General features: G+C 37.3%; 1 protein-coding gene and 2 long non-coding RNA genes across 4 annotated transcripts in view; 1 reads left to right on the top strand and 2 right to left on the bottom strand.

Moving 5' to 3' along the window:
* The window catches only part of LOC138179874 (aquaporin AQPAn.G), a 33624-nt gene extending 6152 nt beyond the window's left edge, over positions 1-27472 (top strand). The window contains exons 1-4 of one of the 2 annotated variants that reach the window (XM_069113102.1): positions 8937-9488; positions 11264-11457; positions 24819-24962; positions 26601-27472. In XM_069113102.1, the coding sequence (XP_068969203.1) occupies positions 9470-9488; positions 11264-11457; positions 24819-24962; positions 26601-26999 (756 nt within the window). In that variant the 5' untranslated portion in view covers positions 8937-9469 and the 3' untranslated portion in view covers positions 27000-27472. Of the gene's footprint in view, positions 1-8936; positions 9489-11263; positions 11458-24818; positions 24963-26600 lie in introns of those variants that run through there. The other variant, XM_069113101.1, reaches the window with a different exon arrangement.
* Positions 15611-16756, bottom strand: LOC138179877 (uncharacterized). Its single transcript, XR_011173148.1, has 2 exons — positions 16246-16756; positions 15611-15970 (listed from the first exon to the last, which is right to left on the bottom strand). It is a non-coding gene; the product is annotated as an uncharacterized LOC138179877 (long non-coding RNA).
* LOC138179878 (uncharacterized) lies at positions 17574-23240 on the bottom strand. Its single transcript, XR_011173149.1, has 4 exons — positions 22874-23240; positions 21657-22064; positions 21394-21534; positions 17574-21357 (listed from the first exon to the last, which is right to left on the bottom strand). It is a non-coding gene; the product is annotated as an uncharacterized LOC138179878 (long non-coding RNA).
* Positions 27473-27512: the final 40 nt, after the last annotated feature.

The raw sequence follows: 27512 nt of genomic DNA, 5'->3' as shown, positions 1-27512 counted from the left end.
AATGTAAACGCTGAGCAAAAGTAAGATGAAAGAGGTAACGATGTGTGAACCGATGACTGGCTACCATTTGTTTCCCGTTAACAGACCACCGTAATGACCAGTTTTCGCTCTAACTGGATTGATTAACTTCACACATGCTCCGAACCGGCTGTACCGGCAAAATACGTAATTACATTATACGGATTCACGTCGATGTTTACAGTGTTCGTAGCGTCGCGTTATCCGAGAATACCTGCAATAAAATCGTCATTCTTTCATCCACGATTTGTCTCTTTCGTTAAACAGAAAAACAAAATTGAGAGCAGTCACGTTGTACTTTTCGACGATGCAACGCTGCCTTCGTGTACACATGTGCACGAATGTGTTTAAACGTGCAAAGAGCGTTGCGCCTTTGCTCGATAGTAGGGTATTTAAGATACTAATTATTTTAAGATGCTACGACGTCGTGGAAATTATCGTTAATTTAAAAATATTACGTTTAAACGATAAGCGAGAAAGGATGTTTAAAGCGTTTGATCAGGAAGATAGGTGGTGCATAAAAGCACGTAACATCCATACGAAGAATAAATGCTAAAATATGAGTCGGAAGAAACGATTGAGGATAATTTAAATTATTAAATTTCACATCAATATGAACTGTTCGTATATGTATTCATATATTCGTTTAACTTCCTCAGACTCTCGTTGTTGCACTATAAGTAACACATTCAACAATGACACATCAGTTTTCTATTATGTTAACTTGAATAATCGTACCTTATATGATTTATTTATTACTATAATTACTAAGCTGAGTCTCTAAACTAATCTTATTTGCACTTCTGGAAAGATATATGTAATTACTTACTTTCCTGCTGCTATTTTAGTATAACACAGCGAAATTGCTATACCGTTCGCAGAAAAGAGAGAAAAATTAAACTGCAAGTCGGATGTTCGTTTAGTTATTCGATCCTATTTATACAAAACTTTTCGAATGAGAATCTTGAAAGAGACTTCTTGACTTGAGAGCTTCAAACAGCGTCGAACGCGGCGATATTAACGATAACAAAGCTAAGTTAAACGATATGAAGTGCGATAAAGCTTTCGTTTTCATTCATTAGAGATAACCCAAACCTGACCCAGTTCGATAGAGATTGATATAATTTAACATTGTGAATACCCGCGTATAATCTAACATACCAGAGACGATTTAGCCATACGTATCGATCATAGCAAGTGAAAATGCGCATTTCGAAGAAGTACGTCGCATACATCGATCGAACATAGCAAATTCACGATCGTTGCTGATTACTAAGACTGCAGATATTTGTGCAAATAAATATTTACGCGAATATAATTAAAAAAGTGGAATTTAAATAGAGAATTGTTTTACCTATCAAGTATTACAACGAGTACTATACTTTGCACATGTTATATATTTTTCCGCATATATAAGCATTTTATACATTTCTGCATCTTCAAATTTCCGATAAACGCATAATGATACGTAGTCTGCTGATTATCTCGTCAACGACGACGTCTTCTTAGGAGCGACACGCGTTCCTGTTTCAACGTCTACGTAGCGAAGATCGAGGGCAGATAATTGCAAATAGTTGGTTTATTATTAAATTATTTTTCTTTCCATTCTTTTATCCTTATCCTCGTTACATGTTGAAAGATGCAAAGAAAAGAATTTCTCGGTAAACTGAGTCATCGATGATAAACATTACAGATACAGGAGAGTCATTCATTATGTGATTCGTTATTTATTATACAGGATGTGCCATTTAAGTCAATCCTTGCAAATATCTCGAGAACCACTCCTGATAGGGGAAAATATTTCGAACAAAAGTTAAATTGCTTCGAAGGGGTGATAATTTGATAATCAATAGTTTTCTTTTTTTTATACAAGACACACAAAGATCACGTTAGTAAGCAATAGAAGAATTTTATTTCTTATCCAGTACTTGCGTAACGATTACGTGAATTCATTAACAATCTCGAAGAGTACAGAATCCAGGAGATACTTAACGATAAATTTATCGGTGGCCGGACAAATTCCGACCGAAACAGAGTACATTCGAGCATTATTTATACTCGTAATGATACATTTCGATTATGTCGCTAAATTTCTCTGACACCTAAATTATAAACGATATTTATCTTCGTTTGCAGCGAAATAAAATATTCGTTTTTCACTTGGATTATGACATCAGCGTCGCCGTGTTATGCATCCCATTATACAGACCTTTCTATGCACTGACATTCATAATTTCCGCTCGAGAAAATTGCCCCGGGCCAACAGTACGCTCTTTGCAACCTTTTGCGACGTCGGGTATATTTAATTTCAGGTTTCGATTACGTACAACAGTTTAAAGAATATTTTGACGGTGACGTTCCACCACACCGTAGACCGCAACACGTGAATAAGCGTAACGGAGATTTTATGAGCTCGTGCTTTGATTATTTCTGCGGTTTTGCCGTCAATATCGCCACGGCACGCCACACATTTTAATGATTTTTACCATCGATAAAATCACGCAATTGCAAAGGATACCCGGGTCATTCGAAATCTGTCTTGGCTTAATTAATATCACGGTTGATACACGGGTTTCAGTAACGTTAGATATGCTTCAACTTGTTTCTGCCCGTTTTTTAAAGAAAACGATGATTTTTTGTATTGTTTATTAATATTTAATTCTCATTTCTTATTTTAATGGATATTCCTACATGTTTCCGCAGCATTTGTTTCTTGCCGATATCACTAAGATATACAGTATCTGAATGAAATTTATCGATAGACATTTTTCCTTTATCATTTCTCGGTAAGAATCGATGATAAGTCAGCGCGTTTCGGTGCGTTTTATCTCTATCATGGAGAATAAAAGTCAAAACGAATCTGCATTACAAAAATTATCCGCTTGTTGAATGTGAATGCGCACCAAGCGGAACACGTAAAGAAGAATTTTGCGGTAAACTGAAAGATTGAAATCCGTTTCGAAACACGCTTCTAGAAAATGAATGAATCTCCGCTGCAAGTCATTAGTAAAAAATTCTGACATCGATGGAGGAGCTGATTAAAACTATTATCACGTAACAGGTAAACGTGTTCGTTCAGCTAGTTCATCATGCGGGCTCGTACGTTACGTTAAGGTAATTTTCCTTCTTCCAGCACAATTCTCATACACAGCTTGTGCGCACCGTGAAAATTCGCGTAACACCTTATTTTCCATTCTATTTCCTAGAAACGTAGCGGCTGTTTCCTGCCCAGGAAACCGACTCATCGCTTGTCAATTTCGGCTACAACCGTAACCGAAGTAGCAATTATAGCGCGGATTCTAAATAATCGCTACGTCGCAATTCCTTCCATCGAAGCAAATTATGAATTTACGCAATACAATACGAATGATCGTGTACCAACGAGAAACAGAATCGAGTGGATAGACATCTAAGTGCGATGATATTCCACAATGGTAATAGCATCTGCTAAACACCTGTATGTTCTTCTATGTAAATTATGTGGAAATGATTATTGTATATTATTGGTTATACCGTACTGTTGCTCTTATTTTCTTCGTTCGTTTTATTATCCTATGGGGTACCTAATTCAGTGAATATTATATCATTATCTTTTTACTCTATATCAATTTCAATATTCCGAGATACTAACGTCGTTACGTTCATGTGAAAATCAGTCTCGTTTTTCATTATACCACAAATACTCACATAGCCGTACCATATATTAGACACAAAGGAAACGCGTTCTCTCGCTACCAATAGAGAGTTAAAATATCATTAATATTAAACAATGATCGCATTTTAAAGTATAACGTTCGAGTAATCATTCTTGTAAGTCCTCCTTTATCGAAGCATTCTCTTAACTAACAAACGTGGAAACTCGTTTAAAAAACAAAAGGAACTTTCTCTATCGGTTCTCAAACCGAACAACGAGATTTATAATATAAAAATAATCTTCGATCCACAAAAGCAGGAAGTTTCACTGGAAATTAGTGTTTTCACTGGAGTAGCGAATCGCGAAGCGTTCACCGTTAAACAAAGTTCATTAGCGTTGAAAACTTTTACCATAAATAAATATCATCGTCGGTAAATCTCGGGTACGATCTCAACGTTTGTGAACCAACATGACGCGAAATCTCTATCTTTTCCTAAATAATTTCCAGCCGCGGATCGTTGAAAAAGGAAAGTCTTCTCGGTAGCACGTGTTTTTGTAGACGGCGTAGAGAAAAGAATGATCACGGTGCACGATATAATCGTGGCAATTTCGTGGCACATTCACTACACGGTAAAATAGGAACGGTTCCTTTTCGGTCGGATATTGACGCGCGAAACAGTTCATAAGCAGAGAAGCAAAAGGATCAGGTTGGTAATAAATGGTGCTTACGAACTTGGCTGTTGTCGTTGCGGCAGGGTTCATTGAAACTAATTTTCCCAATTCCTATTGAATGCTCGCGCAACTGAACGTGTTACGTTTTAAACGAAAAAAGAGGGAAAGTCAAAGGATAAAATGATGAAACTACGCGAGTATCAGCAGTACGATCGTCAGGTTGCCTAAAAATATGTCTACCGTTTCTGCGGTGTAACTTGAGAAAATTTCGTCGAAACTTTATGAAGCGACTAGAAACCATTGACTAAAAAGAATATCTAAACTATTTCTTACGATTAGACCGCGGTGTTTTATCCACTTGTAGGAAATTGAATATATAATAATAATATGGAAAAATATAGAATATATCAAAAGTATAGTACTAATCATAATATTCGGCAAATGAAATAAATCTCTGCTTAGATTTCCTTTGTTTAAGTGGATTTATAAAAATACGAATTTCCATACCTATGATTATAACATGCGTAACTTTTTAGTTTCTTTTTAGCATCGTACGTTCATCAACAATCGCCTTGGGCTGCAAATCTAGAAAATTTCTAGAAAATATTAAAACGACAGAACATATTGCTCCGTGGTGTTTGTCCCTTCTCTCGTACAATTATATTCCGGCTCGCGGAAACCAGTAATGCAAATAATAGACAATCTATATGATTTTTTGTTTACGCGCACACCCCGCCAGCTCTTCAAACTTATAAGTACAGCCCCGAGGCCCTTGTTACTTTCTGGGGCACGGAGTTTGCGAAATACGCCGCGGGTTACGTTTGCACATTGTTCGCTCAAGGGTCGTGAAATTTGACATTTAACTTCCTACGAGAATAGATCCGGTCGGTATCCTTTTGCGAAACGCTATTTTTGAAATCGTTGTTTCTGGTAAACTCTTGTAGTTGCGAACGGGACAACGACGATTTGCCACTTTGTTAAGTTATCGACGCTCGTCGCATCGACAAGGACGTCCCCTTAATGGACGTCCGCTATGAACAACGTTCTTCGGCGACTGATAACATCGGATTGGAAACACGTCGTTCGTTTTAACATTTTATGACTCACTGCGTCTTGAATTGATAATGTCGTAGGTGCGGTTTAGGAATGGAAGATGAAAGTAATGTTATAGTGACATTTATCGTAATCGAGTAAAAATCTAATCTCCTATCGTTTCTCGTTAATAACATCTGCATAATACTTTAACGTTTACATTTGCCAGTGTAATTTCATTTCTCGCGCGTTAGTCGCGTACGACAAGTCGTTACGTCGACACAATTTCAAAAATGCGTGCAACAGTGTTTCTGAATCACCCTGTAGATGCCACAGATATCGCTCTTTTTCTTGCCCATTCATGTTCGCTTAGCTATAAACGACGCGAGTGAATAGTTACACAGGTGTGCTACCTGCCGATGGTTTGCAGAAACCATTCCTCCGGTACACGGGTCCAATTAAAGGTACTTAATTATCGTCCGAAGAACCTACATATCTTTGCACAGGGCATTTCGATACGTATCCCTGCCAATACTGTCTGCCAATTTAGAAAATTAAATTCATGCGTATCCAATTTCAAATCGATATAATCGTAAAAGCTTATAAGGAATTGTAGCAGAGTTGGAATATTTCACCTTCCGTGTGATTTTCGTTTCGATTACCAGGGACGTTCAAACTTTCGAACATAAGAAATCGATTAGATAACGACGAGTAAGATTTGCAAACAAATGTAAATGTAAAAAGGAATAAATCCAAATTTTTATGTAACAACGGATAAGATCTACAGGGAAGTGAATCGGTGAAAAATTAACGAATGCAAAAAGTAGCGAACATTCGTTGAACCCCGTTCGTATAACCGAACGATGCAAATGAAGCAGCAGGTGCGCGAAGGATCTATTTGCAGGAGATACCTTGCTACGCAGTGACCCAATTAATAGCACTTAATTACTATCGTGGGACATGTGTAACGGCAGTGCGGTGCAGTTTTGCAATCTCCAAGAATTCGACTAGCCTAATTATCTATCTGTAGAACAACGCCGCTCATAGATAACCACTGATAACTAGAAAACGAATATGCGTGCATATTACTCCGTACGATATTTACATGCCACTGTTGACTCGCGATGTTTGTAATTATCTTGTTGATATCACCTTGTTCTGCATCCGATGATATCACTGAAACAAACACATAAGACGAGGCCTTGTTAGTTACGATTAGCAATAACACCAAACGTTTGCAAATATTCGAATCTTGTGTGATCATCTGCTAATTATTATCGTTATTTCCAACCATTAACGTCTGCAACCAGTTAGTAATATTTCAAAGTAAACGTAAAAGAAATATGTTTTATGTGACGCGTAGCTATAACAAAGTCGAACGAAGATCGTTTCGCGCGATTTTCGCGAAACTGCGTGATACGATCTGCTCGATCACCTTCCTCTAGTTTAAAAACTAAACCCAACGGAGATTATGTAAGAACACGATCGAATCAGTCGGATGAGAGGCAGAAAAAGTACGATGAAAGGAACGGACGAAGGAATGTCCGACGAACGTAGATTTACAAACGTACAGGGTGTAAAGCGAAAAATTGGATGCGATATCTGTATCCTGAAATTTATACATTTTATATATATATAAAATTGAACGATACAATTACAATTTGAAAGGATATCCTGATTGAACGTGGTGTTGAAAATCCTTTGACAATAATACATATTTCAATGAATATTTTAATTAAAGCTAAAACTTTCAAAACAAAGACGAATGTTCGTCGTTGTAACATTATTTATGTACGTACACGTCGGTATAGATATGATTTATTAATACAAACATATACGACAGGTGAAAAACATACTTTTAAATAAATTCTATACGAGAAATGTTCCATCCTAGTTTATACTTATAGAATTTACATCGCAACGTAACTATAAAATATCTTAAATATTACTGATTTGCAATTCATAACGTAATGTGTTATTCAACATCGATCTTCCGACGGTTTAACATTCACACGGACGAAGTATGTTTTCAGTTGTTCGTGACTGTGCGTTTTATGGTGTATTAAAAGAACGTTAGCCGAATCAAGCTGTTTTATAATGTTCTAATGGCCATATAAGTTACAATCGGTATAAGCTTAGAAAGAATTACGGTATAGTCGCATGGATACAAAATATAGTAATATAAAATTGCGAGATTAATTTAATTTTACACACAGACGCATATATGAAATCTTAGAATGTTCTTGTTCAAATTATTTGTTTTTCGCATAGAATATTTCGGGTCTCATCCAGTAGACTTTAATTTACGCTGGTACAACAGTGCGTCATTGGAATACGTAAAATATACCAGTAGTTAAGTTTATAATTGTGATAACTTATCTGAGTAACGCAAGCGCGGCATTGAAATTCTTTGAAATAAGAAAATGTACATTGCAATACGTCTATAATTATTTTTCCTAAAGTATATTCAAGTATGTTGATACGTTGTACTACCGACAAAGGTGATTATAAATGACAGAAAATAAGTTCGATGTAAAGTAAGAATATCAGTTGCAGTGAAAAAAACCAAAGTATTGAAAACTGAGAACATAATCACGTTCTTGCCATGATAATCGTATCATATAACACACCTATCATGTATAAATACATCACTCTCGTGTATCTAGATAGCTAATTGCATGTCAAATTCTCAAATTCATATCAATAATCCCATTTAACGTTTCTCATCTACTTCGCTACAACGATGATAATTAGACGGCGGATATTTATGCAAATTCGTATTCTCACGAATATCATTTAAAAAAGCGGAACCCAAACAGGTAATCATCTTGCTTGTTAAATATCATAATATGTATTATATTTTAGATATTTTTTTCGCATATTATTTACATTTCTTCGCTTCTATACCTTCGAATTTCATAAAAACCGCTGTCTAATAATAATCTTCGTCAATTTCCTATTTAATCTAAATCACGAAAATTGCAAGGAATTCGTTATCCAATACAATATCCCTTTTTTCTGGCTTCAGTTTAGTTTCCCTGGCACAAGCTACTGATATCTACGCCTCCGCGAAATTTAATTGCGCATCGGCCGTTCCCCACAACGCGATCCCAAGATCGTAGATCCTTCTACGCCGCCTAAGATCCGAGTTACGTTACAAAAGACAACAGCCTCCGCGATGACCAGAAACGTAATTACATCCGTGGTAAATGTAGTTACATCGGACCGCTTCGTGGTAATTACAACATCTTGTCCGTCGAATCTGTGTTGGTTCGGTTGGCTGGCTGGAAAGGTTGGTAGCGTTAAAATCGGCACGATCCGTTAGAGGAGCGCGCGCGTGGGATACATTAACCTGCGACATGTCAAGGATACGAAGTCCGGGACTACGCCTCGCGATCGCAGGTATCCTGGCCCGCAGGACCATACGATGCGAAACAGATACGGATTCCGTTTTGAATGAGTTTTTGAGTGGGGCTACGATGATGAACAGACTGGAGGTGGAGGAGGTGAGAAAGGAGGGATCCGCGTGTCGATTGGGGGGAGGACAGCAGTGGAGAACAGCGATATATGAAGGCGAAACCCGCGCTCCGCAGACTCAATAGCCCAGAGACTCCACGTGGTGTACCGTCGAACATCGCGAACCAGTGCGCCACCACCGTGAAACAGACATTTTTCTCTTTTTTTTTTTTATTCTCGTCTTTCCTTCCGCTTCGCTTCATTAAGCCACGGAACCCTCGTCTTCGATCGTTCTGCCACGCTTTTTTACCGTGTTCGAGTTTCCCGTTCCGCCGGATAAAACACCGCGATAGTCGTGGCCGGCGATCGAGGTGATAAGTTGTTACCATTGTCTTCTTATTTCGAAAGGATCCTTTGTCTTTAGACGAGGGGGAGAAAAAGGTTGGGAGAGGGGGAGAGAGAGAGAGGGAAAGATTGTTTCTTGTGACCGGTGATCGGTGATCGATATTCTCGGGAAATGGTAGCTAGCTTCCGATGAGAGAACAATCCGCTGCTGACGTTCGTTTGTTGTGAAGAACGAGAACCGGGGTGGTAGATCGAAGGGAGGACGCTGTTGCTTCTTTGTTCGACCGTCTTGCCTGCGATATCGAGAGGAAAATGGGCAAGGGTTGGAAAGGTATGTCGTTTATTAACATCTTAGAAAAGCGATGGCGAATCGAGCACTAGTCACGCGTACGAAATTGGTAAAATTGTGGGATACGATAGAACACGATATCGTAAACATGTACAACGCGCACGTGTTCGAACAGCTTCAAAATTTACGTAATCTATGTAATATCGACAGGGTATCGATATAGAATTTCGAATCGACAAAACGAAAAGCTAGTTTGATGCGCGTCGACAAAATTTCGTAACTTGCTAAAATTGGCACCCGTGCTATCAATCTATCGTCATTGTTTTAAGATATAATCTAATCGCTATGTGAATTACAACGTAACGCGCTGGTGTTATATCTCTCTCCATTCGCCATTTGTTTCTAAAGGAATAATAGTAATAGTTAATTGAATAGATTACGTGAATCACAAAGATCTATCGCCCAATCAGAAAGGATTAGATTGCAAAATTTACGCTCCAACTTTATCTATTTCGGTATATGATTCGCGATAAATTTAAATTCTCATTAGTAAGACGAGCAATGTACAGGATGATCGTAGAAGAAAATATATTTTCTAACGATCGTCAATGATTCTTTGATAAATGTGCGCTTCTGGATAGTGTTTCCAACTATGCCGATAGTTCGCACGCATATGGGCGATATCTCCGTCTGTTGGTACAATAATAAGTTGATTTGGTTCGTTCGATAATAAATAATAAATTAGACAAGAAACGTTTGTGTCGTTTGAGGATACACTGATCGTTACAAAGGAATTTTAATCGGTCCTTATTTTTTGCATATTCTGATATCTAACGTCGATATGTAACAAAATTTTCTCGCCACTGCCATTTCTCACTTTTACTGCGCGTACTTTCTTTTCGTTATTTTACTGGCGAAGAATATGCATTCGTGTTTTTTTATTTTAATGGTATATAATGAAACGTATTATACAACGTATAATACAATGGTAATACAACGTGATAATGGTAATGTTTATAATGTAAAATGGAACTTCAAAAGCGACAAATATCTTTGCAGTTTTTTAAATGCAAATTGCAGTACGTACAGTTACCTTAGAATATAATTAGGTTTCTTTATATGAAATCGCGGTATCATTATGTCGTGGTATCCATTATGTCAATTACGTAATGACAATTTAGCGTGTGTTGTGATCGTAATATCTTTTAGCTCAACGTAATATTCGTCCAACGATAATCACAAAAACAGAATTTCAACGATGTCGCCCCACTGAAAACTTTTCGCGCATTCTGTTTACACCTTTCCCTTTGTTTTATAGAACGCAGCGGCTTTGCGTCATCTGTCTCATTGACTTCTGTTGCATAATTACTCTCCCCTCTCCGTTAACAAAAAAAAAAGAAAAGAAAAAAAAAAAGAAAGAACAGAAAGGTAACGAAAAGAAAGAAAGGAAAGCAAACAAGTACAAAAACGTCGGCACAATAAATTAAAATTATTCATACCTGTATTTGAATGATCGATACACCAGCAGACAAGAAGACGGGATTTCTTTTGTTAAAGATAACAATCATCGCAACGTATGCTTAAAAAGACGACACCGACAATGACGAATATTCACTTGTGTTCGCGCTCATTTGTTGAATACACTACGAGATTTGACGTTTCAATAAAGACGGACAGTGAGAAACGTCTTCCATGTCTTTTCATACGTTATTTAATTACCAACAAAATGTTACAACGAGAATGCAAAAATGTTGCTCGACGATGTAATCCGAATGGTCACACGTTATTTTCTTCTTCTTCTTGTTGGTTCTGTCCAGGCATGAAAGATTTCGTCGGCCTCGAAGAGGTGATGAAGTTCGAGTTTCTGTTGAAGCTGTTCGCCGAAACCTTGGGAACGTTTCTTCTGGTGCTGATCGGCTGTGCATCCTGTATCACGTGGACCGCGGACAATCCTCCGACGGTGGTACACATCGCGTTCACCTTTGGTTTGGCTGTCGCCAGCTTAGCTCACGTAAGTCACGTGTTCGATACATAATTATTAATGCTCTGCTAGGAAAGATAACGAGCCCCGACCGGCTCGACAAACGAAATTAACTGTTACCGCACTGAAAGCCGTGATATAACTTTCATTTCATGATTTCGCGTTAAATTACATGCAATGGTATAAAAAGTATCGAATATTTTCGAAAGATTGAAAAGTAAGATTGGTAGAGGCATATTTTTAAATAACGAAGGAAAATAAATAGCCGGAATAACTTAGTCCATTATGTTAAAACAGAATATTTAACGTTTTCCAGCGCTGATAGTGTTGCTAATTATCAAAGTCGTTGATAAGCAGATATGCTCGATATGAACACAAGTTTAGCAAGGTAATTTGGCTTCTCGAATGTAGAACAATTTGATAAGATCTATCAAATTTTTCAGTGAAAATGTTTATCTTATGAAACGGTAATAATTCGATTTATCTGACAAAATAAGTAATTTTACCAAAGAGATTTAAAACTCTTTCGAACCTCCCCGCGTCTTGCCATGGTTTTAAGACGTCTCTCCTTTACTTTGTTCTGTCGTTTACTTATAAAATGTGAAACAATAAAAACTTTGAAACTTTCGCATAAATTGATTAATACGAAGAAAGATAAATAATGATTTGCCGAAATTTCGGCAGCCCACGCGCTCTCCAGTTTTCCTCGTGGTGAGTATTACTCACGTGATAAATCGTTTGCCACCTCGCATTTATCTGATTTCATTGAATGGACAAAAGTAATCGTGTTCTCCACTCGTCCCATAAGAATCATGTACTTGGAGCACACGGTGGTGGGGAAGAGAAAGAAAGGGGGGACTCCATTCACCTTACTAAAACGTCACGCCAGGTGAGGTTTGACGAACGGACCGTTTCCACTGCTCTCACTATCGTTCGTTCATTCGTACGCGATGCTCCTTTTTTTTCAGTCGATTAGCAAATTGAGAATTAATTTGTTTGGTCGATAAGTCCGCACGTGCAAATTATTCATCGTTGAAATCGAAAGCGATCAGGCAAGGTCTTAAAGTTTTACGATCGATTTTATATTTCGTTTTCTGTTAAATCGATCGTACTGTTTTACAAATTATCAAGAATTAGTTGAACTCTTGAGATTTCATGACCGTACTTTTCGTTTGGCTTGAAAACAATTTTATGAGTTTGCCAATCGTTAGAAATTGTTATGGGCAAAAAGAAAAGATCTTTTAAAAGCTTTAATATTATTCCAGATAAAACGGTAGAGATTCTTCGTGAAAGTAAATGATCCCTGAGATCAATTCAATTGAACGTCGAGATCAAAGACCGGCGAAAAATTATATCGCAGTATGTAATAAGCTTTCGTTAAAATCTCTTTATCGATTAACCCAGAAAGTAAGATAATATTTGAGGTAAAAGCTAAAATGGCTCAATAATTGGATATGTACAAGTATAATTAAGAGATTCGATCTGAAAAAAGATCGCGTTAAATATTTACTTTCTGTTCATATTACATACGTATTTCTTATTTCTTCTTTTTTTTTCTTTTTTCTTTAAATAAAACTCGCTTATGAGAAGCCAAATAATAATCACCGCGCGGATTACTTTTTATTAAGAAATTTTAATCATGTATTTTCTCGTAAAAATAGGTGTTTATGAAGTACATAAATCGTTATTATGCAATATTATCGAATCAGCTTTTATTTTTATCTCCATCTTGTAAATTATATTGCACCATAAATTTTTAGATTTAATCAATTCTTTTTATTTTTATTACACGCATCTGCTTCAATCAGTGATAACAACTACAATTCTTTTCGCAACTTTTTGTAACTTCTTTCCTTGTACGATCTCTTCCCACAAGAATTATTTAAGAAGTTTCGCGTAAAAACGTTAAATGTTCGAAAACCAACGCGTTCAAATCTCTCGTATATTTGTCTGGTTTTCATCACGAACGAAAGCTAATAATTTAGTAAGAACGTTTCCTGAAAATTCTCTAGACATCTTTTGACTGGCAATTTATTGTTTGTTCGGAAAAAGTGTAACGGTTATTGTTGATCGACTGAAGAAAAAAATAGGTCAGACGTTGGTTGCAAGTAGCAGACAGCAGAGTAGAGAAGTTGAAGCGTAAAGTACCGAAGCGAACAACCCGGCGAGCAACATTTTATCGTAACATGTGCCATTAAACGAAGTAAATCTTTTTTAAACGTGACTTATTTTCTCTTTCGGAACATTATTTTCCTCTCTGCTCAATGCCAACTTTCGCAACTCGTTTCAATCTCCATACCAGCAAAGACAATTCGACGATAAATTTCACGCATCTCTGACCCGTCCCTCGATATCCGAATATTTCTCATTTTTCAAATTGAATTCTGCAATGAGGATCTCTCGTGCTCAAAAAATGAAACGTTATCGCTAATTTCTGTAATTTAGTTTCCTTCTGAGTGATAATTGTAACGATAAAAGCTAAGATAAAGATGGTACACGAAAATCGACGATGCAAAACTAGACTATACTCGTCGCAATCTGTTCTGAATTGAAACGAATTCGTTCAATCTGGTAGAGACGAAAAGCAAATTTTTCATAAAACATAATGAAAGTTCAAAAATTGTAATATGTGGTACATGAATGGTACATGAACAGGTTGATTGCCGTGCAAATTTCATATATATATATATTTTTTTAGGATCTGTGATAGATTGAAATATACCACATCGTAACGTTTAATTTTTGCGAAATACGTTCTATTTGCCTACTTTCTTTTGGCAATGTTATCTAAATCATTCAGATTGTTGGAAATTTGGTCCATGAAATTTGTTGCCAGTCCACGGAATTTATCTTATCTTAATCATTCTAAAAAATTTAGTGACCTGGATCACCGATGGTCACCGTGGTAGTGAACGTGTTAAAAGTATCAATAATTCTAAGAAGCATCGACGAGAGATAAACCCAGCGTGTTAGCGTAGTCGTTTAACTAGGCGTAGGTAGGTTGGACACGTGGGAAGCAGCTGGGTCCACGAAATCAGCAATTTGTGAATTCGATTCCTTTCTGAAACGTTTAGCAACCAGACTGCCTGTCTCTTTCTCCTTCTCCGGTTCGATCTTCACCGGAAGGCATGAACTACAAACGAACAGGCTCTCCTGCCCGCGAACACGCGCCTCCAATCACACGCAGGTCGAACCTTACTCCACATTCATTAACATTTCAAAAAAAGAAAGAAAGAAAGAAAGAAAATATCATTCAAGCAAGGAACAGATCAAGCGAGCATGCGTCTCAATGGCTGACATCGAGTTCTCCGCGAGATCTGTCATTACGAGGATTTAGAATAAAGCTAGTTCGCGTAACCGTCAGTCTATATTACATAATAATCGAGTCTATAATGGTTCGTTCAGAAAGAATGATAAATTTAGATCGATCAAATGTCGTTCGGCGTGTTCCTTTTAAGAATCTATTCAACAAAGGAACTGTACATCGTCTACTGTACAGTGTCTATTGGACGTATATTTTGTCATTTAAAAATACACTTTCAGTCGTAATTTAGAAATACGATACACCAAACGTATAATCTCAGACGAGTGACTTGTAACAAACTCAAAATTTCATACTGTCCAAAGAAATAGAGACTGCAGATTTTTCTGCAAATTCATATTTGTGAGAATGTAATTTAAAAGAGCAAAACCTCGCCAGAGAACTGTTTTACCTATGAAATATTAAAAAAAAAAGCACTGATACTTTGAATATTTCGTACATTCTTTCATATAACGCGCATTCTGTGTCATTTTGTATTTTCAAATTTCCTACGGATGCATAAAAATTCGCAGTCCAGATACGTACGTTTAAAAACACTTCAAAAGATCTTCTTTCGCTTTTTCAAATATTTCTTTCCGACTTGTTTTACTTGGGAACGTAATGCGGTGTAACTCGAGCTAAGCTAGCGAATCACTCGCCGATCGAATTATCAATTCAGTCTCTTCTTCTTTATCTTTTGGCTTTCCTGTGCTACGGTGCGGAACGACGATCGAACTAGTGGATACTTTGAAGTATTTTGCGGTTAGACCATCCTTAGTTCAGGTAGTCGGGGTCTGTCAGTATTTACCCGTCTGCGTTTACTCTTGCGACGTTAACGAGTAAATGGAAGCGAAACGGGTAAACGGCAACGTATAAACGACATTAATCGAACACTTTAAGGATACTTTAATATATACAATCTCGTACATTCGTTTTTGCTTCATTTTTCCATTATGCGAAAGAAAAAGTGATATACACTTCAAATACTCATTTTTATAAATTTATAAACGTAAAGAGTGTGGCAACTTTTTAATGAAGTTAAATTATATTGAATTACATCGTGGAACATTTTATACCTCGCCCAATCAGTTTCCATTCTGCGATCATTTATCACAATTATATTCACGACTTTGCCGCGTATAAATATAATTTATATAAATTTGAAACATTAACACGCATTACCTATGTATGTCCTTTATTGCCTATTCTCTCATTGTCAGCAACGTACACTCGTATAAATATCTAATAACAAATATAATCCATAAGTCCTATGCATCGACTATCGCTATTGCCAAATAACACTATTGCTTATTGCTATACACTTAACACTATTAACGCTTATTGCACAATAAGCACAACTAACACAATAACATGATACGAAAAAATCTACGATGGCTACAAATTTATATTTGTACTTCTGCGCTTATATAATTTTTTATTTATTAATTTTGTATTTATGTAATTTTTGTAGCCACGCGAAAGTATTATACTTAAAAATATTACGAAATTTCACATACCTGAATCTAATTAATTAATATGTACACGCGCTATAACGAACACAATGGTGTACGAATATTTCTTGTAGCCACTGTATATCGACACGAAGAAATCACTATTTGTTATTAGATTAACAGGCACAAGTACGCGTCCAGTTTCCTTCTAACCAGATGTAAGTTTCTCCAGGTGGTATAAAAATGTCATACAACCGAGCTAACAGTTAGGCGGTACAAAAAGGCAAAAATATTTTTATACGCAGAGTCTGGCGCGTGTGCAACGCCTTTTACGCATACGCGTTACGTATGCACACGCGTGTATTCCGTTTTACACGTGACGTTGGTTGATCTCAGAAAGCCGCCGGCACGTTGGTAGAAGGGTAAATAAGGCCGCTGATTCGCCCAAGGGGATCTAACTCTCTGGATGGTGCAATTCTGCCCTGAAGGCTCCGACAACCTACTCGAGACCGCTGACTCGCCTCGAACCTCCGATCGGACTAATGTGGCTCTTGTTCTGTCTCTTTTAATACTTTATTTTCCGACAGCCTGCACGCTGCAGATACGCCTATTTATAATCCTCTGTGTCGTTCCTCTATGTATTTTACTTCGTCGCGTGTTATCTCGCAAGGAAAGGTCACAGTCGTTGGGTTATCGATTTTGATAACATTTTTCCCGATGAATCATATTTTGCCATTTTCGTCAATATTTATTATTTGGCAAGATATTAAAAGTGATCGGTCCATATTGTGGATACGATAAATTTCTATTAATTCCGAGTTCATGGGGTGGACGTTGCTCGCTTTAATAGCATTTTTATACACGACGATGGAGATCGTACATCAACCGTAGAAATTATTCCGCCACGTTGTATTCCGTATTGTCAAATTCAGAAAAGTCAACCAAAGTTTCACAAACCAGCGGCGAATTATGAATCAGAGAAGATGCAACGAAGATACGTTTTTTTAAAGAAGATATTCTTGGTACGCGATAAAATTAATATTCGATAGGTGAATTTTTTTTAATGTTCACCAAGTATGTCTGCCGGATAATGTGATAATATTTTGTTGAAAATACTTGTGTCTGCATCATCCTGTATATTGTATTTATATAATGTAACGCAATGGCAGTAAATTTAAAGAGAAGGAAAAAGATTAACAAAAAGGTGAAGAAAGATATTACAAAATAAAAGAACATGAATATATAAGCACATCCGCGGAAAACAAGTTACAAAAGGAAGAAAAAAAGACTTTATTGATCGTGAGAGATCTGAATTCGTGATAGAGTAATTCAAGAACCTATCAGTCTACCACGTTTTTTGTTATAAAAGAATGTTTATTTACCACATAAATTACAAGATTGTAGCAGTGTTTCGACTGCGCATTCAACTGTTCGCATGATGCTAAAAAAGAAATTCACAAGCACGTAAGCCATTACAGTTCGCTCTACATTACATCGGTATTACACAAAAGAAAAGTACGCAAATAAACATATCAATATGATGAACTCATGGGTCAGACTTACCACCTTCACTGTCACAGCTATTTTCATTCGTTCGTTATCGTTGCACGACGCGTTATACATATTTAGTCGGTACATTCCTTCGGTTTCGTAATTGTTATTTACATAATTTCATTTTCGGTTGGGTGTACTTTTGTGTTCGATCTTCCTCTGCTCGGGCGGTCCTCATCTTTCTGTTTGTTTTTGGCTTTCTTCGATTTTTTGCCTGACTTTGGTTTGTCAATTAGTCCTTCGGCTTAGCGAATCGAAAGGGAACGCGGTATTTCGACGTTGGAAATTATCACGATTCTCACATTGTGGGACGTGGAATGGGTACAGTGAGTCACGCTGACTGAAAGAGACGAAGCGAGGATTTTCGATACGTAGGGCGTAGTGTAGCTATCGTTCTTTTCTTTCTTGCGCATTTACATACGTAAATTTAAATAAATTCCTTTCTTTTTCTTTTTACATGACGCGTTTGACAATAAGAAAGGTCCGAAAAAGAGCAAGCGAAAAGGAAGAAAAAAAATAAGGTACGAACGTCGAAGGTGTCGGCGATAATTTGAATGCAAATCATACGTTTACCGCCCTGCATTATGCGCCATTTGTCGCAAACGAACGAGGAGTTGTCAAAGAAGAAGACGTTAACATTGCATAATCACGTTGCGAAGCGTAGAATGAAAAATGTCGAGGATGATTCCACGGGATACGATCTCGACGCAGCTTCGCACATTTGCTTCAAGTTTTACGAGTCGTGCAATTAGTGAGACAACTCGAGGCGCATGGTAAAAATCCGAGACGAAACGGTTAAATTCGATTGGTTCTGCTTGATAATGAATCGTCATTGACGACAAATGTTGAGAAAAACGCTACTTATTAATCTTCCATCGCGACGATACGCGTGCGAGTACCCTGTTATGGACAAAGTAAGTGCCTACTTATGATTAATGTCCTATGCTGAAATCATTTTCACGTTTTCAGCGGATCTGCATGCTTTTACAGAGTCGTTCGTGATTTTAATACGATCTGCATTTTCTCAAAAATTACGCGAATATCTCCAGAAAATACAATTTCGCTATTTCGCTGGAAGATTTTTTAAATTCGTCGGTCTCGCGAGAAACGTCACAACCGTAGTAAACCGATCTTGATCAAACTCTACAAACTCATAGTCTGATCAAAAATATTCGTCACTTATTTTTTCTTGTCTCGCATCTCGGACGTGAGAACAGCACTCAAATTTTAAGGTTGAAGACATACGTTTTAAAATATCTCGAGAAATATTAGAGATAAAAGAATTACGTCAACGAAAGAATTTTGCGTTTTTTGAAAAATTGATATTACTATATAGGAAAACTATAGAAAAATTCGTTTATATAAATAATATATCAAAAACTATAATTTTTTCACTGTTGTTAAAGCGTATTCAAACGGAATGCTGTAGTTTCGTATGAACAAATAGAATTTCGTGAGTTAATTTGGAGTGCCATTTCAGATAGAAAATGCCTAATAAGTCTATGCCCATTCGCAGTCAGACCGCAAGGCAATATTGTACTTTACGCTGAATGTACATACAGCTGTAAAAAAAATGAAATGGCGTTATTCGCCATCCGGAGTATAAGAAATGTTTACACACTGTCACGTCAGATGAAACGAAAAGAGACACATAACGCGTAACACCTGCAACAACTAACCCAGGTAACGTCATCACGCGTGCATCAGATAAGCGATATTTCACTTGCGTAATTCGAGGCGTACACTCCTTAGCGAACAGCAGACCATCATCACGAGCTATCGTTTGTTACGTTTTAGATACCTCGTATATCGTTCACCTACCTGCGCCATGCGATGTCCGATGTGCGTTGCGAGAACACGTTGATAATCCTCTAAAGCCATTTCTTAACGATATCATAGAACTGCCATTCGATGCGTGACCGCAAATTAATAAGCACGCTTCTATCCAAGACAGTAGAATTGACTAAGGTTTAAGCAACGCCTCGAGTGAAACATAGAAATTTAACGATCGTTCATGGAGGACGATAATTTTACGTAGAATTCGTTGTGCCTCCTTGAATTTTGCAACTTTGTTGCGTGGACATTTTGAAAGAAATGCAGCACAATGGTTGAAATTAATTACTACCAATTTTCAGTTCTTTTCGCTTGCGTAAAAAACAACGCTTCTTTTACGACAGAATAATTAGCTAACTGCAACAGTTTATGATTTGTGACACGTTTATCGTTATGTGTCTGGTATAGCAAACGTCTTACGGACGTCCAGATCCGTTACGTAGAAACTTACATAAACTAATTTCTAGATCTGGGCTCTTGAATTTTTCTGATGATTCGATCAAGAATGCAAAAAAGAAAAATAAAACATAGAATGCTTTGTACGGAAGGATAATCGTGATACGTACGTGATTCCTTGTTTCATTTGAAATTCGCGATAAAATCGATCCTGTCGTAACAGCTGTACATATATCCTTCGGCAAATATTAGAGTCATCTTGCTGGAGGTCTTTTCGGAGGCCTATGAGAGAGACCGCTCCCTCGTCTCGAGCTGTTGTGCAACGTGATCCAAGAGTGAAAGATCATTGTCCCGCATGATCGTACATAAACCTTGCAGCTCGTGTGCAAGTCGTGCACCCTAATTATGCGGGCAAGACCACCGTCATACTTTGCGAATTTTACCAAGTACGAGTTAGTTTCTCGTGCGAATACCTGGAATCTCTTGCACAATAGTTCGGTAATTAATAACATCGACGGATTCACGAACGACAAATCGACCAGTTATAGATCGCCGTTTTAAAAACAATTCTTGCAATTTTACAATTGTTTCATCGAACGTGACAATCGGCTGACCCGTAGCCCGCAAAATCTTCGCGTCGTACGTTACTCTGCTTGTAATTTGATTAATAATATCGGTCCAATCGTACGAAATAATTGTTATAATTAACGTTTACTATGACTGAATAACACGATAATTAAACGACGTGTTCGAAGCTGTATGTACGTTGATCGTATTCAACAAGCTGAAAGCGAAAAAAGTTTCGCGCTCTGACAAGAAGATCTGACGCAAATAGAACTTCTTACGAATAGCAAAAAAGAAGTACAAGATCAAAGGTTACAGCGTTCAGATTCGAAAGAAATCTGTCGAAACGTGCTTCGTTAATGATCTGATTAATATTCAAGACACGTACAAATTACGTGTTTACGCGTCTGAAACATATGATCGATCGAATACAGCTGGCAGTTACAGTTAAATGCGACACTCATGACATTACGATGGATTTCTATGTATCGTAATTTATTTAAGAGAACGAGAGCGGAGGCAAATCCGTGAACGCTCAACCAACGTATCCTCGGGCTGTGGGTCGTAGATCACTACGTGGGTCACGAATCTCAACGAAGTAGAACATTTTATCTCATCTAAACAGTTGAACGGATTATATATACCGGTTAGAGACAATTTCCTCGTATTTTACTTGACGAACGTCTTTCAATTTCCAATCCATCGAAACACTAGTGAAACAAGAATGCCGAATACATACCGAGACTGTTTATCCGAAAAACGAGATTTATTATTAAAAAATAACTTAATAAAGCTGAAGTTTCCTTGTATCTTCCAATCCATCTAACTAATAATCTAAGATGGATTGTATCTAACAATCCATCTGCGAACGAAAGAAGCCGGCGCGGTGCGTCAACCTCGTTTCAGCATCTCACGAGCCTTCGAAGTTCACAATTTTTCGCGTGTGCTCGTTTCTCGAACGTTGTTTCGCCACCGGTAAATCCCATCGTAAGTCTACGATATCTAGACGTTCTGCAGAATTAATAATTCAAGATTAATGCGAGATAAGCGGGTCGCGCGGCCCGTGCACACCAAGAATCAGAAGACGTCGAGAAGGTATAAGAAGAGAAAAAAAGGAGGAAAAGAGGACGTACATGCATGAAAAGTTTTATCGAGGCGGGAGCTCCCGAATAAAAGCCGGAGTTCGTTTATTGCTCTTCTTGGAACAACCGAGTGCAGCGTTGGACGAAGGACGCGCCGGTGCTCGATGAAAAGTTGAAGCAACACTTTCCCCTTTGTAGGTTCGCGCGTCTACGAACGTCACTTCGCGCTTGTTGGCGAGCCGTGATGAGCCGCGTATTAATTAAAATCGCACGAGATAGGACTCTTTTCATTCGGCACAAGGCCTCTGTCCCTCGGGGACGTGAAATTAATTTTTACAAAAGCGTATTGAAACGCGACCTTTTAAAGCGACAAACCCTTCGTTCTCGGTAATTACATAGCGTTCCCGCGAGCTCGACCATTCGCGTTAAATGAGAGCCACGCGTCGCCTGCGCTCCATCCTGTAATTAATAAAATCAATTAGTCGATATCTCACCGTTTGATCTTTGCTCGAAGCACCGCGCATTCGGACAATTTATGCCGAATGAACAACGTGGCTGCTATCCTCGCGACAACGTCGATAAAAGGCACAGCGAATAACCGGATTGAAACGAACAAGAAGAAGAAGAAGATGAAGAAGAAGAAAAAGATAAAGAAAAAGAAGAAGAAGAAGAAGAAGAGGAACAAGAGCAAGAAAAGGAGAAGAGCGTAAGGTCGGAGAAGATGAGTTACGTAATCGCAGCAACTCGTCGGCGCATGTGTACCGATCGCCCGGGGCGAACGGAGACCTTGTCGACGTGCATGAGAACTGGGCCGTGCCGCTCAGCGCCGCGCCAATGTCCACCGCCATCCCGATTTTACTGGACTCAAATCGAACCACCCACCCCTTTCTTTAAGAAAGTTTCTATTGTGCCCTGTTTAAATTTCTTTACGCTCTGTACTAACTATCTATCATTTTTTTAATAACATATTTGCGATTATTCGGGTTTCAATCGTGTTGTTAATGCATTACGTTTTGTTCCTGAGGAAACGAACTGGCTGTGTTCACAAAACGTCGGGACGCGAGGCAATGCGAGTATTAACGACACGATTGAAAGCCGAAGAATCACAAATATATCGTGTAATCACGGTGCAAGTTTAAAATATAAAACGCAAGGACCATTTTATGGTTTTACTGTTCCGATCTACTATCTTTTCTTCGAGTTGTACTCTTTCTCTCGTTTTCTCTCTAATTATGTAAAAAGAACCGAAAAAAAGACAATTTTATTACCTTTTATTACCTTGTTCCTTCGCATCTTTCGCCTTATAGACTTGTAGATTAAGGATCATTAAAAAAAGCTGAATTTTTATAAACCGAACATTCGAGAATATTTGTCAAGTTTATTTCCATGTTCTACCGAAGCACGCGATCAATCTTTGGAGAGGAGGATCGGGCGAGAATCTTTTCCTTCTTTGTAAATTGACTCTCCAACTAGCGTCTTTCATCTGTCTCAGTCTTTCCTCCTGTAACTTATTTTCTGACTACTCGATTTCGTTCGGAATCTCAGCTTCTTCCAACTGGTTTCTGTCACGATACCACCACAAACATTTCCGGCAGGCTGACTGTCGTCGCAGAGTCTACGACGTATTTGCTCTTACTCTCCGGGCTAATCTACGACGCATCATACTTTGATATTTGCTCACGAGAAATAAGGAAGCCATTTATATACAGGAAAATCCTTACTAATTTGGTTAACATAAATACGCAACGTTCATAGTTTTTCAATAAATATTTTTGTATCGATACCAAAGACATATCTTATCAATACCGATTATTCTAATTATATTTCTAATTATTATTCTAATTATACCGATCTTCTAATTATATTTGTCGAGTTCTTAATATACTTATATATATCGTTTTATCGATAATAAATGAGCTTCATTTCGTCTCATCGGCGCGTTTATGAATCAATTTCTCCGACTATTCGCGCCAAAGAGGATTGTATACTTTGCGCTGCAAAAAAGGACGTACAAATCAATCGCATTACGTCAATCTTTCTTAAACTCGTTCGTCATTTATACTACTTACAAAGGAACACGCATACGCGCGCATTTATTGCCTCGAGTTTGCAACGTGAATTAAGGGCGACTGTTGCCATGCAAGATATACAGAGTCACACACGCGGTTTCAAGGGCTCGAAGCGACACGGTTGCGCCTCGAAAATGGCACGCTTTTTGAAACAGAGTTCAGATTTACAATCGTAATTCGCATCACACGATCATTCTTCGAATTTCCGACGATTCCTCGATGACCTCAGCTTCCAAACCAACATTTTGTAAAAGTGGTCATGGATCCGACGATAGCACTTTGATTTCACCGCGAGTATGCATACAGTCAGTCGCGAAAGTCTACATATATCCTCCAAGTATAGAATTACAATAAAAAGTTTATTATATAATTGTCTCGATACGTTAAAACAGATATTATTCGAATGTAACAGGATTTATTCAGTTTCATCTTTACTAAAAAAAAAAAAAAAAACATAAGAGGATTAAAAAGATATAAAATACAATATTACTCCACTTCCCTGCGTAATCATCAATAATGGCCCGGTATCTCCTTGGCATCGATGAAATCAAAGGTTTTGTAATTTCTCGTGTAATTTTATCTCAAGATTTTTCTGAGTTAAATGTTTTAATTTTTGTAATTCCTTGCGGAAATACATTAATGCTGATCACGTTCATATATAAATATAAATAATATCGCGTCAAAGCGTGTTTTCAGTTTCTTTGGTAAATCGGATACACGAAATTCGATAGGCGTACGTAGACTTTCGTGGCTGACTGTATGTGTCGACTGTATGTACGTCGGTCGGCCATGCTCCAGAAATTGTGAAATTTGAATTAGAATTAAGGTATTTCTTACGAAGATAAAGGCGGTTACTTTGACGGACAGATTTCAGAGCACGGACGTATTATCTTTTCACGTAACATGTGCACGCGTGTTACCTGTTTCTAGAACTACTCGAGTGAATCATGCAGGTGTACACGGTTGTTTAGAAATCTGATAACAAGCTAAAACACTTTGCCCCTTTGCGAAATATCACTAGATTTTTTGTAAATATTTGCCGAATCTGTTGTAGATCTATAGGAAGTTACCTGAAATTCTAACTCTAAAATATATTGTTATAGTTTACAATCGCTTATTCAAACGCATATTCTTTTTGTTGCAGGTATTAGGTCCAATTTCAGGATGTCACGTGAATCCAGCGGTATCGATGGGACTTTTAGTAAGCGGGAATTGCAGCTTTCTAAAGACAATTTGTTACATAGTTTGTCAGTGTTGCGGAGCAATCGCGGGTTCAGGAATTTTAAAGGTAAAATCAACAAAAATTCAGAAAAGAACGACTTCGAATTTTTTATTTAACCGATAACCAATAATTATTATTAATTAGCACTTTTACCGTTGATTGAATTCTCATTACCAGCAATATTATAGTCTACCAAATAATTCTCTGATCTTTATTTTTTAAACCTGTTTTTAAGTTGCACGTGTGTATGTAAATGTAGATACAGTCTGAGAATTGTTTTTTCTTTTTTTGTCCTGTAATTATCCAACAAAGCTTTTTAGTCGCCTGATTTTAATTAAAACGTCGTTTTAATTTAAAGGTCAAGGTTTTGTCATTTGTTTGCCGACATTCGTCACATCAAAAAATAGCGACTCAAGGAAATTACAAGTATACATTATGCCTGATCCATTCGTGACAGTTAATTCATATAGACATGCATAGCGGTCAATTTCGATGATTAGCCTTTGTTGGTATATATTTTACAATTCATAGATCTATATCTCACGATTCGCAATCGGATACAATATTTGATTACTTTTTAAAAAGTAATATATTAAAATATTAAGTATGAGAAAAGAAACAAATTCATTGACAGATCTTTCAAAATAAATGTACAACAATTTTATCGATATTATACTTTCTCGTGTATTTTTCGCATACTTTTGTTCTTTAAATAATGGCCAACAGTAAATAAGTTTCTTTTTTTAAACTAGGATAAAACATAATTGTTACGACGTGATTATATCTGCAATACTGTCGCATTAAATTACATAATGCAATGTGATAGCCATTAAGCCCACAATTACAGTTGCTGGACTATATGTAGTTGTCGAAAACCAGAACCCATTGAAAGAACCGCGGCTATAATTATCCAATAAAAACTGTACAATTGAGGAACGAACATAGTTACCTTTTTCGGCTTTGACATAATGTCCCATGCTAACAGTACTAATTGACGTGGTTGAAACAGCATCGAATCGTTCTTTTAACTGATCGTCGATCGTCATTTTGGTATATCCCATAACGAAACAAAACCCGCGAAAGATCGCGATAAGTTGACAAGCTGTTCGCGAAAAATCCACTGCAATTTCTAAAAGCAAACTTGTAATATCTACATTTATGTAAATTTAATATAATAAATCTATATTCGTATTCGAAGTATATTTATAAAATTATCCAAGACGATTTAAATGGTTCGAAGTATTATTGCTGAAGATACCTTAAAAATGATCCATAGATTATAGATTATAAATAGATAGGTTCATAGATAAATAAGACCTCCACTTGCAGTAGGTAAAGAGTAAAATAAAAAAACAACTTAATTCAATATTTTTTACGTCTAACATTCCTCCATACTGCTCGCATTACTAGTCTAGCGAATATATATGCAATTTCATATTTTTATGGGGATAATTTGAAAAATAGAAACCAAGTATGAGTATTTTACGCATAAATGCATCAAAATCAAAATCCATAGTCTACAGTCTACGCATTACGCGTGATTAGCCTAAACACTCGCTGCTGTCGCCTATTCTCTTACAACATTTATCCGTATGCCATATACAGTACATATTATGATATATTCGTAGTATTATAGTACATATCGTACATATACATATACAGTACATATCGTAATACCTTCAAAATGAATGTAATTATTTGCAGCTATTGATCCCTGTTGAAGCGGCAAATAAGGGCTTAGGAGCCACAAATTTGGGCTTACTGGTCAACCAAATGCAAGGCATCTTCATGGAAGCGATTGTTACATTCCTGCTACTTCTAGTTATCCATGCGGTAACAGATCCCAAGAGAACCGACACGAAAGGATGGGCGCCTTTGGCGATCGGATTGACCATCACCGTGGCTCACATGGCTGCTGTACCTGTAACAGGAAGTAGCATGAACCCGGCTAGGTCGTTAGGTCCTGCGATCGTCCTTGGTAAATGGGACGATCTGTGGATCTATTGGGTCGGACCGATCCTCGGAGCCTGTATCGCTGGTGCCTTGTACAAATTGGCGTTCAGACATAAAACGATGGACGATGAAGCTTCTTACGACTTCTAACAACAGAATCGAACGTAAATATCGCTTACGATGTGGACCTGTTTCCTGTAAACAAAAGAAACATGTCAAAAATCATGTTGATATCTGCTGAATGGAAATTTACTGCATTTGACGTATTAAAAAAAGTTTAAATGGTGCTTCTCGCGAGAAAAAAAAGGAAAAAAAATGGGAGAAGATATCGTTCGGTTTAATTCATATCCGAAATTGACGATAAGGTATTTTTGCAAAACAAAACACGACTGATCGAATATTTTAAACTGAGAAAGAAATGGTCGTTCTGTTTGTAGTCTGAGTAATCTTTTAACAAATATTTAGTACAATTAGATGTTTAGTAAACTAAATCCTTGCATTGTTTTAGATACTACTTATAATTGACGAGACAGGGTATATTTATACGTTTCAGTTTTTTGCATTTCGATCGTTGGAGGAAGGATAAAGAAACAAGTCAATTAAAATTCAACGAAATTAAACGATGTAAACGCAAATCATTTTGCAATACATCTGACCGCGTTT

The sequence above is a fragment of the Bombus flavifrons genome, chromosome 5 (assembly GCF_040668555.2).
Source record: "Bombus flavifrons isolate JBK064 chromosome 5, iyBomFlav1_principal, whole genome shotgun sequence".
NCBI lineage: Eukaryota > Metazoa > Arthropoda > Insecta > Hymenoptera > Apidae > Bombus > Bombus flavifrons.
Note: the sequence above shows the minus strand (reverse complement) of the source record. Positions and strands in the feature narration are given on the sequence as shown.